The 19879-nt window shown below is 38.3% G+C and overlaps 1 protein-coding gene across 1 annotated transcript in view; it reads left to right on the top strand.

Moving 5' to 3' along the window:
- The first annotated feature begins 1391 nt into the window (after positions 1 to 1391).
- SCAPER (S-phase cyclin A associated protein in the ER) overlaps positions 1392 to 19879 on the top strand; it is a 170569-nt gene continuing 152081 nt past the window's right edge. Inside the window, exons 1-4 of the mRNA XM_076348457.1 lie at positions 1392 to 1447; positions 3640 to 3715; positions 7334 to 7451; positions 14576 to 14646. Coding sequence (XP_076204572.1) covers positions 1392 to 1447; positions 3640 to 3715; positions 7334 to 7451; positions 14576 to 14646 — 321 coding nt within the window. The remainder of the gene's footprint in view (positions 1448 to 3639; positions 3716 to 7333; positions 7452 to 14575; positions 14647 to 19879) is intronic.

Here is a 19879-nt window from a genome sequence, read left to right as displayed (position 1 = left end):
TCAAATACCCTGTGTTTGGATTTCAAAATGGCAGTCATTTGCTTTAGTAGTACCCAAATACGACCTTCTGAGTGTTCCAATTAATTGTTTCATAACACCTTGCACAAAGTATCCTGAAGTATTTTAGACTCTGCAGACATTACAGACGTGTTTTTCTACTTCTTTGCATTTAGTGCAGTTATTAATATCTGAGGAAATAGGTTATAAAATGACATCCTTCTGATGTGGTACCTGATTTGGCATCGAACCAGAATAGCAAGATTTGATGCGAGGCCCAGTACCACGGTGCTCAGCTCAGCCGCAGGCCAAAGAGGCAGTTGTGGAAACTCAGACAGCTGCTTGATAAATAATCAACAAGCTTGTTATCGAACGATGACAGCATAAGGGATTTGGGTGGGACCTTCAGGGGCCACCTGGCTCAGCTCTCTGCTCTGAACCAGAGTTGAGTATACGTGTCATTTCTGGGAGATGTTTGCACTGCTGTTCCTGGAGACTTCAACTGAGGCATATGTAAACTCCCAAACCATCTCTTCCAATCCTTGTATTATTTTTAATGTTTTAGAGATGGCAACCTAAATTGTCCTGGTTACAATTTAGGCCTCTTGCTTCTCACAGTTCCTGTCACAGTGGGGGAAACGGATTATTCTCTTTCTCTTCACAGTCATGCTTTTACATGCTTGAACACTCCTACCACATCCCCTTTCATCTTCTCGTTTGGCTAAATAGACTCAACTTGTCCAGTATTTCCTCACAAGCCATGTTTTCCAAGCCTCAGATCTCATGAAAAGGCCTGGCCTCTGCAGGAGTCCCATCTTTCTCCAAGTACAGTGCCCAAGCTGGACGCAGTACCCTGCTCGCGCCTCACCAGTGTTAAACCCCAGGACCAGGTCCTGTTCTGCTATCTGCCTGCACATACACCCAATGTATTGTACACAGTTGTTTATTAGCCCGCACATACTCGATTTTCTACTTTTTCCAGCTCCCCACTAGTGAGGAAAGGGCTCAGTGCCGAGGGACCGACCGCCATCACCTCAGGAGCCCCGTCAGCCCGAGAGGCCCGAAGAGAGGGCACCTCGGGGCTTTCTCACAGGGCTGGCAGGCCAGCCCCAAGCGACACGCGGCCCGGCACAGACCGGGGAGCTGCAGGTGCCTCCGGTACGCAGTTTGGGAGCCCCTTCCAGCCCTGTGTCAGGGGCAGAAGCGGAGGCGCCGCGGCCGCCTCAGCCCCCAGCCCGCGCGGCAAGGGGGAGGCGGCTGGGCAAGGTGAGGGCAATGCCTTCACCGGCGCGGGCGGCGCATGCGCGGCTGGCGGGGCCGGGCCGGGAAGGGGGGAACAAGCGCAGCGGGCGGCGGCGGGCGGGCAGCTGAGCGGCCGCTGGCGGCGGGGTGCGATGACATCACCGCGGCGGGACGCGCGCGGGCGGGACGGCGCGGCGCGGCGGAGAGCGTGAGTGGCCGCTCCGCGCGCCCCGGCGCGGGGGAGGGGCGCGGCGGCGGCGGCGGGGCGGCGCGGGGCGCGGCGGCGGGGCAAGATGGCGGCGGGCCAGCCCTCCCCCTCCTCCGCCCCGCGGAGCCCCCAAGCACTGCCGCTGCGGGCAGCTCCGGGCCCTCGGCCTTTCCGCGCGGCCCGGCCCGGCCCGGCCCGGCCCTGCGCAGTGCGGGGCCGGGTGAGGGAGTGAGGGCTGTTGCTACAGGCAACCGGGAAGCCCGTGGCGGCGCGCGGGACCAGTGGGTGTCGGCTAGGCCTTGCTGTGTGGGGGAGCTTGGCCGGGCGCCTTGCCGAGGAGCGGGGCTCCGGGGCCCCCGGGTGTGCCCCGCGGCAGCCCCTGCCTCAGCCTCGCGGTGAACGGGGCCTGTCCCTTCCGAATAAGTCTGTTCTCCGTCATTCCTGTCCGAGTCCGCAGTCGTGAACAAAGTCTGTGAGGAAAACTTGGAATTGCTCAGTCTGAGGGGGGACGCCTGTGCTTGTAAACCTCGCCGTTACTTTGAGTTGCACAGGTCCACCTTTCTTGCGGTATGAAAGTTGTATGTATGGAAGGGAGAGGCACACCTCTCCCTACAGAACACTCACTGTAAACGCTTAAAAACTGCCATAAGGTGTATAAGTATTTGCATTTTAAAAACTACTGATGACGTTCATAGTTTAAACTGATGGTCTTCCTTCGCTGTCAGAGAGGAAATCATGGTTTCAAAAGCTGACAGTACAGGAGGTCCTGCAGCGTACTTGGGTAGGGTTTGCCTTCTCTACACTTCTTTCTAAATACAGATTCTTGTTTCTAAATTACTTCCAAATGCCCTGCAGTACTGGGAAAATATTTGGGCCCTCAGTTTTTTTCCTTGAATATATATGTCAATTTAATGAGCTTTTATTACACCTTAATTATAATCAAGGTAATTTGGTGGCAAAAGCACAGTTTTCTAAGATACCTCAGTGTTTGAAGACTCCGCATGCTGGGCCTATCCTGATGTCTGAAGTGATGCTGAAATACAATCTTACTTTGTTTTCAAAAACTCAGCTTCCTTCAACCAGCTGCAGACCATTTTAGTTTTTGTAAGCTCGGTAGGTTGTCTTAAAGCATACAAACAAGTGCAAATCTTAACAACTGCCTGTTTGTTGACATAGGTTTTGGATATTTACTTGTAGAAAAATGAGCAATTTATGAGGAGTACAAGATGTAATATGAGAACAAGGGAACAGCCCACTTGAAGCAGTATCATTAAGGATAAAGACCAACAAAACCCCACTTTAGATCTGATTAAAGGTTAATCTTGCTCTGTTACCTAATATCTGACAATTTAGAAGTGTGTAGCTTCTGGCTAACGTCTGATTCTTCAGAAGAATAAGAACTGTTGCAGGAGAGTTTTTGCACTGTAATCAGTAGCTGGCTAGAATTTATTTCAACCTTGAAGCCAAGGGTTTAATTTTATTTCAGAATTGTTATCACTCTTCTGGAAAGTCTTGATAAACCTGTAAATATTTAGTCCCTTGCACTTCTGCATTTGTGGCAATGGTTCCGTATGTATGGAAGGGAGAGGCACACCTACTGAGAACACTCGCTGTAAACGCTTAAAAACTGCCATAAGGTGTATAAGTATTTGCATTTTAAAAACTACTGATGACGTTCATAGTTTAAACTGATGGTCTTCCTTTTCTCAGAGTTGACTTCTACGGGAACCATCACATCTTTTTTTTTTTAAAATGAGAACAAGTTCTCCATTTTATTTTCCTTCACCACTAATTATCTGATACCGATTTCTTGGTATGTCTCTGATTAATTTTTCTTTTTGAACTAATAACTAACTTGCCTGGTCCTGTATCACAGGAAGGATTATTCTGCTTGCCTTTTGCTATTCTAGAGCAGTCCATGCAATTATTTGTTTTAAAGTTTTAATATTCTTTGTACTGTTTACTATCTTACTACATATACATTTTTCTGTAGGGTCATTCTCTTTTTGTTTTCTTCTTGGGCCTTTGGCTACTTTTAATAAGGAGCAGTCAAACACTTTACAAACGAAACTATCTTCTGAAAATCTTACTGTGTTCATCAGATGTCCATGACACAAATGCTGCTAAGAAGCTAAAATTAATTTTAGAATTGGTTTAAGTGAAAATGATTAATTGCATTTATTTTGACACAGGTATGAAAACTCAATGGGGTCGTCCAAAAATGTAATAAGTGAGCCTGCTGATGTGGAAGAAGGCTATAACATGATGGTAAGACATTCAGCTACTATAACAGTGTGATAGGATTTTTCCTACTGCAAGAAAAACTAAATTTTCATGTTGGGATTCACTGATAAATTGGTTCATTTGTACCTTCTCTGAAAGTATTGATTCTAGGAATTGAATCAATTTAATTTATTGACACCATGATGAGAAACTTTCAAAAATGAATTTTACTGTAGAAGTCTGAGTATTTCTTCTGTTTTTGCATCATTTCTAGTTGTGGTAGTATATCGGTTTTTGGACTTTAAGATATTTGTTTCAGCTGATTCCCATTTTAAACTGCTTTCATCCTACCTGTGCTCTAGTGTAAGACTGTAAAGTTTGGTTACACTAATAGAGTGGTGTTCTTTGAAGTAGCTGAGGTTAGAGCTGAAGTCATTTTCTTTGAGAATGCAATGGAGGAAACTGGTGGTTTTGTTTACAGCAATGTATTTATATATATGAACACCATTAAAACAAGAATCCTCATAAAAGGTCTTTTAATATTCATATCCATTCAAAGAAGCAGTACAGACTAAATCAGAAAAATCGGCTATTTAAGGCTAAACAAATTTGTAGTCACCCCTTTTCCCTAACAGATGATAGTATCTACAGCACTTGGAAGAAGGTAACTTCTTCGGATAGTTAAGTAGCAAATAGGAGGAATTCAGGTTGAGGAAGCGGTCAAAAACCTATGTATCAGTATCACTTCACTCATATGAAGGAGGGTATTAAAGCTTGCTCTTGTCTAGTCAAATGAAAAGACTGTGTTGATACCCACTATGGCCTTTGGCGCAATAGTTTACACTTCATTATTGCTAACTGTCCCGTTAAGACCTCCTTTAAGGGTTTGTTGTTTTCTTTTGACTGATTATGGAGACTAGAATTTTAAGGCAGGCTCTAGTTTCATGATACAAAGGACTTGGAAATGTCATGTTGAGATAATTCTGCTTTCCTTATAAGCATTTCTGGCTTGTAAAAAAAAAAAAAAAAAAAAAAAATTAAAAAGTCTGTTTGGTGCGGACTAATGCAAAGTTTTACACTTAGATGGGAGTAATGATCTCCAGAAATAAGGATGGAAAACAACTGTCTTGGCAGAAGTTGTGCAGAAAGGATCCTTGGAATTATAGAAGGTCATATGTGCAACAAGAGAAATTCTGCTTATATGATAGGAAGGGTTGGGTCTGCTCTGACCAGCGGACGGGGACTTGGGGATTGGACTAAACCTGCAGGGGTTCCTTCCAGGCTGTGGTGTTCTGTAGCTGTGTAAGTTGTGCTAATTTATGTGTGATATGTCATGACATATGTGTTATGAATCACCAGTGATGAAAAGGTAATACCATATTGCAGAAAAAACCCATGCATCATTTTGAGATGATTAAATGGGATTATCATCTGTAAGATGTGAATAACCTGCCCACAGTATTTAGCATTGAGAAAGTCTTCACTGAAGGATTTGTATCTGCTTTTGGACATTGTATTTCCAAGACAGATGTGAATCAGTCGGAGACAATCTGGAAGAGAAAACTGTACGTGCTCAGATTCAGAAAACTTGAAATCTGAGATCTGGAAAACATGAGAAAAAAGATTAAAGGAATAGGGATGGTAAGCCTGGAAGATAGGAAGACCAATGAAGGATGACATGGAACATAACAGCGTAAAAAAATAATAGGAAAGAAAAAAATTCAAATGGTTTCCAAGTCCTCTGTGTATGGCAAGAATGAGTGGGCTTATGCTGTAGGAAAGCCATAGTTAAATTTTATGTAGATTGTGCCGAGTGAACAATGTCTGCTGGTGGAGGATTTGAAAGAAAAGATGCAATAGATGAGGAAAGATTTGTTTGTTTACTTATTTTATTTTTGGCAGTTTGGGATGCCATAGATAGCTTTACTTCCAGCTAAGGTGAGCGTTTGGGTCTTTTTTTGAAGATTTGAGAATAAATTAATGCAAAATGCAGGCTGAACATTCTTCCTGCAGTTTAAGACAGACACATTTTAGAGGCGATTAAGTTAAAATTATTTGACTCTGTTCTGAAGTAAACTACCACAAGTATTTACATTGGGAGTTTATACAGTAGTTTAAAAGTGATTTTAAAACAGTTATGTGACATTCGTGGGTGTTTAACCCTTAGATGGACGATGGAAAGTGTATTGTTAAACAACAAGGGATTAAAAACCCAAACCAAACTTGATTCAGTAGAAATGGTTACTCATACTAAAAATTCCTAGCGAGAGTAGGCAATTAATGATATGGAATAAGGATAGACTAGAACCAGTTTAGTACAGATCCTGGTTTTTTATGTGCTTTGCTTGGGTTTCTTTGGGCCAAAATATATAATTTGCTTTATTTATTTCGTTAGGTTTTCTGAAAGTTCACTTATCTAGCAGTGCTATTTTTTTCTTTGTTTTCGTTGTGTTACATGGTGATATCTCTAGGTGGGTCTGTGGAGCACTAGATGGCACACTGCAGCTTTGAAACAAGCAATTGAGGACATCTGGATGAGAGAAACCTAAGTTAAATATTATTGTATAAGCACTGAAGTAAAAGCAGTTTCTGGTTTGTGTTGCGTTTCCTACCACCTTAATAAATTATAGCCACTCATCTGCTGTATTCATTTTTACTGTATTTTCTTTCTGATGTTGTACTAGTACTCTAAAACAAAGTGGTTGCAGGCTTGAGTCATATGATGGTAAGAACGAAAAGAGCAAAAATGCATCTTCTGATTGTTGCTACAGAAAATCAGTCTCTTCTTGCCTAAAATAATACTTAGATTTATGTAACTTCTTTGTGGTTAAGTTTGTCAGTGTTTAAAGACAACTTGGTCAGCAGTTTTGTGCTATCATGGTACATAAATTTATCATTGCAGTGTATAGTTTGGCTTTGTTTCAAATTATTTTGAATAATTGAATAACTTGATATACTGTAGAAGAGGCAAGATTTTATCTAATTGACATCTGTCAGTTGATACAAATATTTCTTAATAGATTTGGTTTCAAATGTCTTGCGATGGTGTATTTTGCAAGTGCAAAGAAATATGTCTGTTAGGTAAACGAGGTTTATCCTCAGCATCTCTCATTCTGCCTTTGAACAGCTGCCGCTTTCTAGTAATAACAGCTAACTTTAGTTGCCAGGAAATACTTTCTAGGTTCTTGTCTTCTCAGTGAAAGAGGGGTAGATTTTTTATACATTTCAGATGGTTCCGATAAATCTCGTGCCTTTCTCCAGGCTCTCTCCAATCAGCTAACACATGTATTTTGGTCTCATGCAGCTTTTATCTTGGATAATTAGTTCTAATTAACACAAGGTAACTAAAATGTTTGTGAAGTCTACTGTGATGCTCTAGCAACATTGACAATCAATTAAATGGAGGTTAAAAATGTGTGGTGTAGACATACCCATCCTGAAGGCTGGGTAGTAACTCTTATGTCATGTTGCTGAATCAGTCTGCTTATCTTGCACAGAAATGGTTGTGAAAATGAGTATGTACACCTGTTTCGGATATTTGAGGAAAATACAGTACCCGCGCACCCTACTTTGGATGGTTTAACTTATTGGATGAAATTAACATATCAAAACAAAAAAATATGTTTTATATTTATATTACATCCCTGTATTGCTTGTTTTCAGGCTTCTTTCCAACGCTCTAATAGCCATGACAAAGTGAGGAAAATAGTTGCAGAAGAGGGACGTACAGCAAGGAACCTAATTGCATGGAGCGTTCCACTGGAAAACAAAGAAGATGATGGTATGCATTCAACAGTCTTCCACCAGCTTTTTCCACTTCCATCCCTTTGTCCACTGGAGTTGCTTGCCTGGAAACATGTTTCTTATGTAGGATTTCTCTATAAAAACCCAAATGGTTATGTTTAGCTACGTAGTGTAATTTTAAAGCTTTTTTCCAAAATGCACCCTGCAGTTGACAGAACACTTTATAAAACCTGCAGAGTGACAGATTAAAAACTGTTTTAATTTGGTCTTTAAGCAACATCTAGGACTCTTCTCTCTTGCTGATATTATCAAGATACTTGCATAATATAATAATGTTATTTTAAAACATTGGACTTTGAAAAGGCTGTTAAAAACCCATCTCTTGTAACTTGGGAATTCAGAATTGTAGGGATGGCTTAGAACAATCCAACAAATTGCTCTCTGTGCTCTAAAACAAGTTTGGAAGTTTCTTTTAGTATCGCTTCAGTCTGTGGTAAACATCTGTGAAGAATCTTTAAGGAAGGGGATATGTGGGGACAGTTTTCCATAGTGCAAGTCCTCAGAACAGTTTTGTTATTGTTGTAATATTCTCTTGTGGTATGATGACTTAAGGAGCCAGGAATTGACTTCAATTTTTATAGTGCTCAAGCTGTTCCAGATGTCAGAATGCTGTTTTTGAGGACTTCATCTCAAGTATTTTTGTAGCTCACATGTTGCTGTAGAGGTGCTGCTGCTTTTGAGACTTAGGTAGGAGTATCTAAAAGTAAATTTTTTTTTTTTTTTTTGCTGTGGGGGTGGGTGGACACTGGAACAAGTTGCCTAGAGAAACTGTGGGCAATCTTCATCCTTGGACATGCTCAAAACCTGACTGGATGTAGTCCTGGGCAGCCTGCTCTAGCTGACCCTGCTTTAAGCTGGGAGGTTGGACTAGATGATCTCTAGAGGTTCCTTCCAGCCTCAGCTGTTCTGTGATTCTGCCAGTGGAAAAGATATTTCTATGAACAGTTATGTTCAAGTTACAAGATAATTAACCCTATGTCTGAAGGAAACTGAAGCAAAGCTTAAGCTGACTTTGGCTTGCTTTATGCATTAAGGTGTATTTGTGATTTTTTTTTTTTCTTTTAAAGCTGAAAAGTCTAAAGTGACAGAAGACAATGAGGTGCATGAAAACCTATTTAGATGTTTGTATGTGGACATTTATATAGGTTTTATCAAGGAAATTATGTTCAGTTCAGAATGCATAGCTATACCTCTGTTGAACAATGACAAGCAGAATGACAGATAACTTACGTTTATCAGCTAAACATCTTAAACCTAATTACAAATGTCCACATTTACAGGCTTTGGTTTCCGGTTCTGACCCTTTTACTTCAGCATTGTCCCAGCTATCTTAGTACATTTTGTATAGCAGCAGCAGAAAAACAGGTACTGTGAATTTTTGTTAGCTACATGTAGGAAGAGAAAATGGAAATAATTTAAGACTTGAGCATGACCTGACCAATTAGAATGCGTACCTCCCAGCTTTGGATCACATGCAGCAGCTACTCAGTTTATTATTATGAATATGTGGATTTGTAAGTGGGCCCGTTCTGTGTTCTTACGGGAGCTTCATTTACATCTGTCTCCAGAAGGTGCATTTATCTATTTGCTAGTCTCACAGTTCCCTGCGTGTTCTTGAGTACGTTAGAAGATTTGTTGATATTATTGGACTAGTCACATATGTCATTTAAGCAGGATTAGAATTGGGACCTAAATTATTTATAGATTCTGAATTGCACTTTTGGGGAAGGTAGTAATATGAGTGAGTTTATGCGAAAGGAACATAGAGTATATTTCTAACAGTATTTTTGAGCTACTTGTGAGTTGATTCAATTTCTGTTTAAAGAGTCTTGTTATTTTTTTAATATTACCTTGCTTGTAATATTTAGAAACTTTCAAATAAGACTTTTTCCTTAAAAATGAGTGAATGTGAGTTGTAGATGAATGTTTGCTCCAAGTCTTAATATTTTCTGCTAAAACATGAAGAATGAATGTAAAAGTGAATTTTTAGCCTTCATTAAATAGTTGTTATGTATGATAATTAAAATCCAAGTAGCTGTATTAATTTCCTTCTTCTGGTTGTATTAGCACCATTGTAATTTTTAAACTTCTTGTCACTGGTGCTTGCTTCTTTTAAAAATTTCTTCATTAAATCGTAGGCTGACCTTTTTGCACGATACAAAAAATCTGATGATAATTGCCTGATGGGAAATTTCCCTGTGGAAAGGAACTTGTAGCTAATGAAAGTCTGGCAGAGCCAGATCCTTTATCTTTTGACCCTTGTCTTGGCATAGAGGGTATATATGTTGGTGTCAGTGAGCTCTGATTCATTTTATGCTGATCTTTCAATATGTATTTTGTCCCTGAGGAATGATACAGCAATGTTATGAATTAGGACAGTTCTAACTCGTTCAGGGGTTGTGTAAATCAGGCCAAAGGTTCAGGTTGCCTGAGCCAATCCTGTAACTCTTCTGTACAAAGCAGAATTTTGTCTTTGGGCAGTTTCTTCTGCTCGTAATGTTCAGAGGTATTGCTTTGGCAGTAACAGTGTGACTTAACATTTTATGTTATATACTGTTATTCATTATGAGATTCTATTTTTTCTGCAGAAACAGTGAGGGTATGGGCATTTGCTATTACTAGTGGTAGTGTTATAGAGGGTTGATAAATTAAAATGCTGCATTCGTTTTTTGAGTTTGTATCCTTTCTTTTTCTATTTCCTTTAAAAATTGTGTGCTTGTGTCCTTCTTGCCATTTAACTTTTCCTCTGAAAGGCTTGTCTATTTTATATAGAGGGCATGGGTAAAAGAGCAATAATGAAAAGAATTGCAATCAAAATCTTCTAATTCCTTAACAGAAATATATAGTTTCAGTCAATAAGAAATATTTCCTTAAAAAGGAGAGAGATTTCTGGAATGGCAGGTGGCAGTTCTGTTACGTGTTTTAAAGCAGTATGCACCCTTGTTATTGTCAGAGCTGAAATTCTAGTTATGAATACAGATCAATGACATGAGAAAATCCAAAACATGGTGGCAATGGTCTAGAAGAGATAGCGACTGTTAACGCATTTCAACTATTGAAATTAAAATACTCTTCACAGAATTCATTAATATGCAGCAGATTCTGTTGGATAGACTAATTAACAGTACAGTTGACTTTGTGTCCTAGGAAGAGTCTGAAAAATTCACTAGTCTGATATTCTGTCTCCAGAATTAAATTTGCATTCCAAAGCTATGGCCACTAATGGCCTATTGCAATCACTTAGAACTTGCCCACCTTGGAAAGCTGTGATCATTCTAATAGAGGATTTCAGAATTTTTTCCTTTGTAATTATTTTATATGCCTAGCATGAAATTTGAGGCACTGCATGCAGATAAGCACCACACACAAATTTTATTACAAAATCTAAGCTGTGCTATTAATAACAGTTAAAACATCCCAGAGGCTTGATATTTAAATGTTAATAGAAGGTAAGGTACCTTTGGAACTTTAAGAGATGTGTCAAAAAAATTAGAAAACCTTGTATTTGTAACTGTTCCCTTCTTATTTCCTATTTGTTTAAAATCACTTGGGCTCTCGCCATATAGAATTCATTTGCAGATTAAGCATTTCAGGCTAAGGAAACATATTTTATTGGTTGAAAGGTACCTGGCACACTTTGGGGAGCCTGCAGTATAATCTACTCCTTTAGCAAAAGCCTGATGGAGTAAATAGGTTTTGCAGCATATGATGAAAGTCATGAAACTTGGCTCTCTTTGGCCAAGTAAGGAAGTTTTAAGAGCCATGACTGAAAACATTGTGTGTAAGCCCTAGCAACATCGGATCTGATTGTAACTGGCAGAATATAACACGAAGGGAAGGCTCATAAGTTTCAAAACTTGAGTTTCACTGAAATGAATGGGAATCCAGTCTAGCGCTGGTAGGTGAATACAGGGCCATTATATTCTGGATGAGACAGTGACAGTGATTTGTAAAAGTAATTTTGTGCAAAATATATTGCTGTAATTCAATCTGGAGGTGGAAAAACATGGAGAATTTTGGTTATACCCATGCTTTAAGGCTGTCATTTCTCTAGATCCTTAGCATTGTATGGTTAGAAAAATCCTATCTACTACTGCTTTACAAACTTTTAAAAAGATACGGTTTATAATAATATTAGAAACTTCAATATGCTTCCTCAGTTAAAGGGTCAAAAATAATCAGTCTCATCTGGTTGCTTCCTCCAGGCAGATGCCTCTGCCTTACTTTAAATGAGGTTCAGGCAACCAGGTCTTATCCAAGCCTCATTTTTGCGAAAATGTTTCTTACGATGGACAACTGCATCAGCTGGGCTAGTAAGATAGATTCTGGAGTACAGACTGGTTATATGTAGCAATGGCACTATAATGTGGACTGACTGTCTTACAGGTTTTATAGATAACGTGGAAGAAGAGAGGTGACAGAGTAGATTTCTCACACTGTGTATAAGAACTGGAGGAAAACAACAGAATGCTTACCCAGTTGTATCCTCAGATTCATTCAAGGAGATGAAAAGAAATATAATTTAAAATTGTTATTGTTCCTGCTGAAGGTCTGATGATGAACAGTGTTAAAGGCACTGAAACAACACATGCAGTTGTTCTCTGCCATAGTGAGAACAGCAATGAGGGCTGCTATAAATTACTGAATTTAAAGGCGATTCCCGCATTTCTCATATCAGTAAAACTATCCAAAAGAGAGAGATGAGAGGGATGATTGTTGAGATTGTTAGTATAAAAGATTTTGAAAACAGTTTATCAATGGCTTTTTTTTGGAGATATTAGCACCTTAGCTTTTTGTGACAGGAAGTCTTCACAAATCATAAACTCTGTGTGCTTCATATTTAATTACCAGACAGAGAGGAAATGGACCTTGAGTGTAAAATACGACTGTAGCTCCCTGAATGCCGCAAAACTTTGCTACCGTATATATTTCACATTGGCAACTTAATAGCGAGTGAGATTATAATCTTTGGTTGCTATTGTTCTTTCCTTAAAATTCAGTAAATTCCTAGCAGATAATGCCCTTCATATGTCATTGAGTTCCTATGTGTCTCGTAGCAATGCTAGTATTGTATGGTTACGTACCAGTAGTCACTGAACATATGCATAACCATTGAGCAGTGCTCTTGTGTTATCGCTACTTCGAATATAAAAGGACAAAAGCAGAAAGGAAGACATCTAATAACCAGAGGCATTTTTTGGAAGGAAAAGACTAATAAAGCTCAGGAATGTGGCTGCTGCTGAAAGACAAAACTTTTTGGCCCATACACCTTAAAAAATTAGTCCCTGCCACATGTTATTTGCTTTTAAGTTTGCAAAACTTGGTTTTTACCTAAGTTTTGTTTTCTCTAAGTGTCTGCCTTTATATAGAAAGTGCCTGAAAATTTGCTTTTGTCTTTATGGGGGACTTGTTCAGACATTTCCCAGTTCTTAGACGATGGATTAGTATTTTGTTTTTTGTAGAATCTAAAGAGACTGCAACTTTTTTTTGTGTTCATCTGCCCTTTTTTAATTTTAACATACCTGTATTTGTTTGTAAGCCTTTTCACTGTGCAAGTTCTGTATGCCGTTGTGTTCAAAATCTTGTCTTTGTAGAATGTAAATCATCTCAGAAGAGAGTCTTTGGTGATTGAAATATTTCCATTATCATAATTCTGATACGGAACTGATCCGCAGTTTAAGCTTTTTAGTGAATAGGAAGTTTTTATACATATGGTAGCTGAATCAAATTTTTTCCTGGATGCTGCTAAATTGAGTTCAATATATTAATTTGTACCTGTTGTTTTGGCTAATGAGGCATTTTAAAAACTAATAATCAAGCAAATAATTTTTAATTTGTTTTAAAATTAAAGGCCTTGTTCCCTGGAATAGCCAACGATGCAAACCAGCTGTACAACTGCTTGATTAAGACAGGTTTACAGCTGCTTTACATAACCAGAGCAATGTAAAACAGCTGGACTGTGTTAGGAAATTTGGTCTAAGAACTGCTAAAAACTCAGCTGGACAATTCTGAAATTTAAGAATGATCTCCATGGTCTAGGAAGGAACTATATTCAACTAATGCATTTATTTGCTTGGCTTCATCCAGCTAAATAATCTTTTACTTGGATGTAATCTGTGCTAGAGTACTCTTGCCATATTATTATTGCCATTAGTATTTTGTCTCACTTGCTTACATTTTTGGTAATTGGATCTTGTGATTTTCATGTTGCGCAAGTTAGATACTAAGTTGGAGGAATAAAACTTTAAAAAAATTAAAATATTGTATTTTCTTAAATTACCCGTGAGCAAATATCAAAGATTAAATGCAAACACGTCAGGTAGGTCTAGACTGACACAAATTTACCTATGCAAAGATAACTCTTAGTCAGTTAAGAAATTGCCACCACCACAGCACTGAGACCTGTAATCATCCTTTCTGACTGTGAGAATTTAAACTGATTTTGGAAGCATAGTTGCTGAAGTCACTTCATATAAGCGGTGGTGGGAGACAGGTACATTTGAGAAGACATTTCAGATCTTAAGGGGTCTGACTCATGCTTTGTGAATGTTCTTCTGTCTTCCTTTGGCTACCTAAATGTAGGTGAACTAAATCCAGTCCCAAGTTCTGTTTTTCCCCATCTTTCTTGGCAGAAAATACGTAAATCTACTGGTAGGTTGTTTGAACAGTTTGAGAAAAACTGAATTATTACATTTGTTTTTCCTAAGAAAGATATTCCTTGTTTTAATTCTGCAATATCTGATTGAACAGTCATTCAAGAGCAGACTATTTTTTTTAATGTATATAGAAAACTAGTATCATATTTGACATGTAGATTGTAATGATAGGATTTTGAGAGGTCCTGAGCACTTAAAGGTAGGCTATCTTTGTTGAATGAAGTCTGTAATCCTTGCCTTTGTAATTTTTTTCATTTTCTGTGTGTTTTCTGGCATTGTCCACATCCTGAACTGTGGAATATCTATTTGGAATATACAATTTTACAAACCTCAGCTCATAAATTGTGCCTATATCAGTGCACTTCAAGATGGGAGATGTGCATTTTAGGATGCTCTATCTAATTAAAATTGTTATTGTTGATTAAAACAGTTGCGTCTTCCGCAGGAAAATCAAAATGGCAAGCTGGTGGAAAGACAAAGAGGGTGACTCAAGGAGCACACAAGACGGCAAAACAGGTATCTGCTCATTTTTTATTTTGGTTATGACATAAAATTTACAACATAAAAAAGTTTTGTGATATCAGTGATACATTATTGGCTGAATAATACATACATAAAACTGTGCACACATGTATTTTTAAAGCATACAAGTTTCAAAGTCAAGTATTCAGAAGTTAAAAAATGCCAGAATGTAGGTTATCTTCCTCAGCCTTTACTTTTGTCATTTCCTAACCTCTGGACGCATGACTTTTTGGCATTAAAATTACTTTAAGGGAAGGTGCTGTTCAACAATAAAATGATACAGGTTATTCTTCCTATAAGCATGCTACTTATACAAAGGCTACCTTTCTGCCCAATTTCTAATTGAAGGAAATGCTTTATTTCCCGACCTCCTGTGTTAATGGCTGAAGACTTTTGGTTTAAAATTTCAATATCTCCTATTTTGGAAAAATTAGTCCAGGTGAGTAAAATCTCTGAGAGTTATGACTGGAAAGCAAGTGCGAATGAGAAGTGTCAGGAAGAAACTGCTCATTTTTATTCATGTTTTTTCTATGTGAGTGACAATCTTTATTACATTAATAAAGTAATACCTCAATCTTTCCTCATGTTTAATATTTTTAACGGTTGCTTTTCTTTGATTAATGGATTTAGCTATTAGTATGGCTTTAGCCATTTAGTATTTTGAGACAGTCTGTCAGATTTTGATAATATGGCATATTGAAGACGTTATTTTTTGAAAAAAGATAAAATGTTCTGCTTCCAGAGAGATGTGTTTGCATCTTTAAAACATAGGCATGTTATTTTCCTAATTTACTTTAGCAGCTATTAATTTAGTTTAGCAGCTATTAAGCTTGTGTTCTCTCTTCACGTACTAGTATGTTACACACTGTGTATCCTGGTTTTCTTATTCTGTGAAGGTGGAATTCCACTGATGTAGTTGAGGCTCCCTGTAAGGGTTTACCCTCAGAACCTTTTGGGTAAGAGGAACATGCTACATAGTTTGGGTTCTGTCTATTTTAGTCACTTGGGATTATGTAAATAGTGAGTTTTCAGGAAAATATTTGCTTGTTATTCAGTGGCTCTGTATGGGATTGCTATACTAAAACTGTATTGTAGGAACGCAATGCATTCCTAGTGGGTACAATTAAGGTTTGAAATGGACTGCTGAGTGTCTGTGCATCTTGGCACTTCAATTTGGCATTCAGCACCTTTATTTCTACTGCATTTCAGACACTGGATACTGCTGTAAATTGGTGGCTTTTTTGTTCCTTTTGTTGAGCCTTCAGTTGTAATTTTCCTTTACATGTAAATGGGCCACTAATCTCAAGAAAATAAACTTACAAGAACTCTTTCATGTGATCTTATCAACCTCATCTTCCTCTCGGTAGGGTGCTGGCAAATCTACGTTCAATAAATTTTGGCATCCTGAGAATAAATATAGACTTCATACTTTCCAGAACTCCCAAGGCAAGTTACTGAAACCATTTTGGAAAAAAAAAAAAGAGATTCACTTTTAACGTCACTTTCATCATCCACACTGAGTTACTTGAGATGTAAGAAGGAATATTCCCATGTTTCCTAACTTCAAAGGCACAAAAGCTTTACCTTTTCTGCAATTAAAGGTTTGAACTATCACTACAAGTGAGATAACATGAACTAGCCCCTCTGAATCTTTGCTGTTGTTGGGTGGATTTTGTTGTTCTAGTGAGGACAAGCTTCAGTGTAGGCCTGCTAGATCGTGTCTGTATAAGCCATCATCACACTTTGGATAAACATGCATATTATTTGAGGGTGGGGGGGAGGCCAAGGCAAAGTATTTTTTTGTGTGTTTCTAAACACTGTGATTTTTTTTTTTTGGTTGTTTGTTTTTTAATGTGCGATGGTCTGCAAAGCTGTTGAACACAGATTAAATTTTGAATAAGTATATTGTTAAAGGCTAAGGAATCTGAGATCACTTAGAAGATTCAAAAGTAAGTACTTATATCCAGTTAAGAATGATGTGTAGAAGTTTGCAGGATTGGAGCTTTAGAACTCTACTCAGGAAAAACTTAATTCTGTATCCTTGTGTTTTGTCAGTGGAAAGAGGCTTACGCCTCAACTACTAACCAAAGTGAAAAATCTGCTAAGAGTTAGTTGGAAGCACTAGGCACAAGGCTGTAGGTGGATTTTATGTGGCTTGGGTATAGCTCCGTCTTGGTGAAGATGTGGGATTGTTGCCTTATCTTTCTTCAGACTACACTCTTAGAAATATTTTGTCCTGTGCCCGTATGTTCCCTCTGAATACCAGAGAGATCGAGAGATGATCATCCCTGGAAATTGAGTTTCACTGTTGCATCACTCTCAACCTCAGCATGACACTGAAAAATATGATCTGGTCAAAAGTACATACTTCTAATAAATACTGTTTAATTAAAACTTAATCCCAGGAAGGATGAATAAGAATAATAAAGCTATAGCTGTACCTCAGCACAGAAACTACAGTCTTGAAAAGTCTGTACCTAATCCAGCATTTTGTGCTTTTCACAGTGAAAGGCTAGTTTGATTCATTAGAAAATTTACCTACATGCTTACAGGTAAAGATTCTGTGGAACATTATACAGATTAACTCAGAAATCCTGGTAAATTTTTGGTGCTTGCGTTAAACGTTTGTATAGAATATAACAGTCTGTATAAAATAGTAGTAGTATCTTTATATTAAAAGTAATCTTTGCTGCAACTCTTAAATTTAAGTGAGTACTGGCTTTCATTTCAGTAAAGTTGGTGGCAGTCAAACTTGATGAAGTTTGAAAATAGCTTGCTGAGTTTGATCTTTTTTCATGGAATTCCTGGAGACTGAAGTGCCAAACATGGGACACAGTTTGGGTTCTTCTCTGAAAATTGACTTCCGTTACCTAGAGTGGCAGATACCAGGCTGTGACAAATTCAAATGTACAGAGTTAGAACTGACTTGTATAGGGAACTTAAAATATTATTTCCATTAACTAACTGCCAACTTAATGCTTACCTGCTTGTGTGATTGTGTTTACAAGAAATTTGGTAGTTTAGGGATTTGCATCCTTTCAAAGGCGTTCTGCTGGAATATGAGTAGCTGTAAATGTTGCTTAGGTTTTACTTAGACGCTGGAACTGCTACAACTTACAGTAGTTAACACGGTTCAACACGCTGTTTTCCAAAGTAAAATATGGCTGACATATAAGAAAGATGATAAATGGATGCCAAATATAGTAGATGGATAACGTTTATTGCTAATTATCAAAACGTATTCCATGACACTGTCTTAAAGATACATTTGAAAATGCATTTTTCAAATAGTGGAAATTATGCATGGTTCCCATTCCAAAACAACTGATCCTCTATATTAACAATATTAGCTGAATGAGTAGAAACCTAATCACTTTACCAAAGTCACATTTTATAAATACAGGCAGCAGAAGGTAACACTGTTATTTTAATATAGCTATTTATGATTCTGTAGTTAAGGTTATGTCATTATAAACTGTATTTTAAAGGAGCTGTAAATTAGCCAGTATAAGCTTTGCTTTAAAGGTTTATATACAAGGCCTCAGCTAAGGAGCATCTTTTCTCCAAGCTGTTCTTTAAGACATGACTCTTATGTCATAGAAGAAAAAAATATGAAATACTCTGACATATGAAACCCTTCTGAAATTCCTGTTCATTGGTTGTTTATGACATGCATCTTTTCTGAGCATGTGTCTCGTGCATGCATTAGCTGGGGTTCATCTGGAGTACATTTAGAGCATTTTGAGATATACGTAAGGGTAGCAGAGATGTTAGTGTGATTGTAGTAAATCAGGTTCCCATTCTTCCCCTTCTTACAGAAAAATTAGAATCTGAACACAAACGCAGGTGAGAGCATAACCATTTTGACAGCCCTGTGTCTACCTCCCTAATTACAAAGCGGAATTTGCTGTGTTTAATGCCGTGTGGTACAGGTAGTCAGAGCGCTGGGGGGAATAAGCGGACTGGAACCCAGAGAGAGGCTACCAAAGAAACAGAGCTCTGGCATTTACTAAACAGTTTGGCAGATTTTATTTTCGTGTCAGGGTTCAGTTCTCTTGTAATAGGAGGCTGTGTTTATGGTGTGAATTTATCAAACAGGCCCCTAAAATCTAGAGAAGAAAGGCATTTATATTCCTAAATGCAATGATTGAAAAATCATTTGGTTATTGCCTGCTTTCCCATTCTGTAATTTGAGCATGAGAAATACGAGTTCATTTATGTGTTTCCTAAACATGCAGGGAACTTTTTGTAGCTTAGGCACAATTTGTTGGAATTCAAGAGGAATCCACAAAAACCAAAGATCCTCTTAAGGAGAAAGAGGAAAATTTTCTCTAGACTTTGTACAATCTTTGGGTCTCTATTCCATATATTTCATCATAAAACTATTATTACAGCTCTCCCTTAAAAGTACTTTCATTGATAAGTCCATCCAAAACTATGCTACAGTCCTGATTACCTTATGTTGCCTGCGGTCTAAAATGACACTTCTATAAGAATTCTCTGTCTCCAAGTATAAACTTACCTGCCATTAAACTAATCTTTTCGTACAAAGAAATAATGTTTCCCGGCTTTTTACATAGGGAACAAAAAGGCTTGAATCCCAGTCAATTGTTCTGCTACTTACGGTATTTCTAGTTAAGTGATAAGATATTCTAATTACAAGCTCTGTGTACTGGCTTGTGCAATGCTGGTTTTGATTGTAATCACCAAAAATAGAGTTTTTTAGAATGGAATTTTGCAGTAAATCCCTACAAGTGTCCTCCAGTGAGAACTGATTTTCTGGAGATCTGTGCCACAGTGGACCAATGCATGAAAAATGCATTAAAGGTGCTATTAAAATGAATGCATTAATGAAAAAAAAAAAAAACAACCCAAACTAACAACCCAGACTACTGTAGCATGTAGCTAATACCTCCATCACAAAATGGCACACAGTTGGGTGTCACTTTGGGTTTACTGGAGGTGCTTAGTCCACCTGGCTACTATAGAATGCAGAAGCTTATAGAAGTCTGGCATGGTAGCACGATTTTTCTGTTTGTTTTTTGTTGTGGGAGAGACTTTCAGGTTTAATAAGGACAGTGGCATGGGGCCAAGTGCTGGTTTGGTATTTTCAGCCACATAGGCATGCTTCAGAACCCTTTGGAATATCCTGTGCAGATAAGTGACCATATATCTCTGTCAAGGAGACATAACCCTGTATGAGTGACTAAGCTGAACGCACAAGGTC

This window comes from Aptenodytes patagonicus, chromosome 10 (assembly GCF_965638725.1).
Source record: "Aptenodytes patagonicus chromosome 10, bAptPat1.pri.cur, whole genome shotgun sequence".
Classification (NCBI taxonomy): Eukaryota; Metazoa; Chordata; class Aves; order Sphenisciformes; family Spheniscidae; genus Aptenodytes; species Aptenodytes patagonicus.
This window is presented reverse-complemented; position numbering and strand designations above follow the sequence as displayed.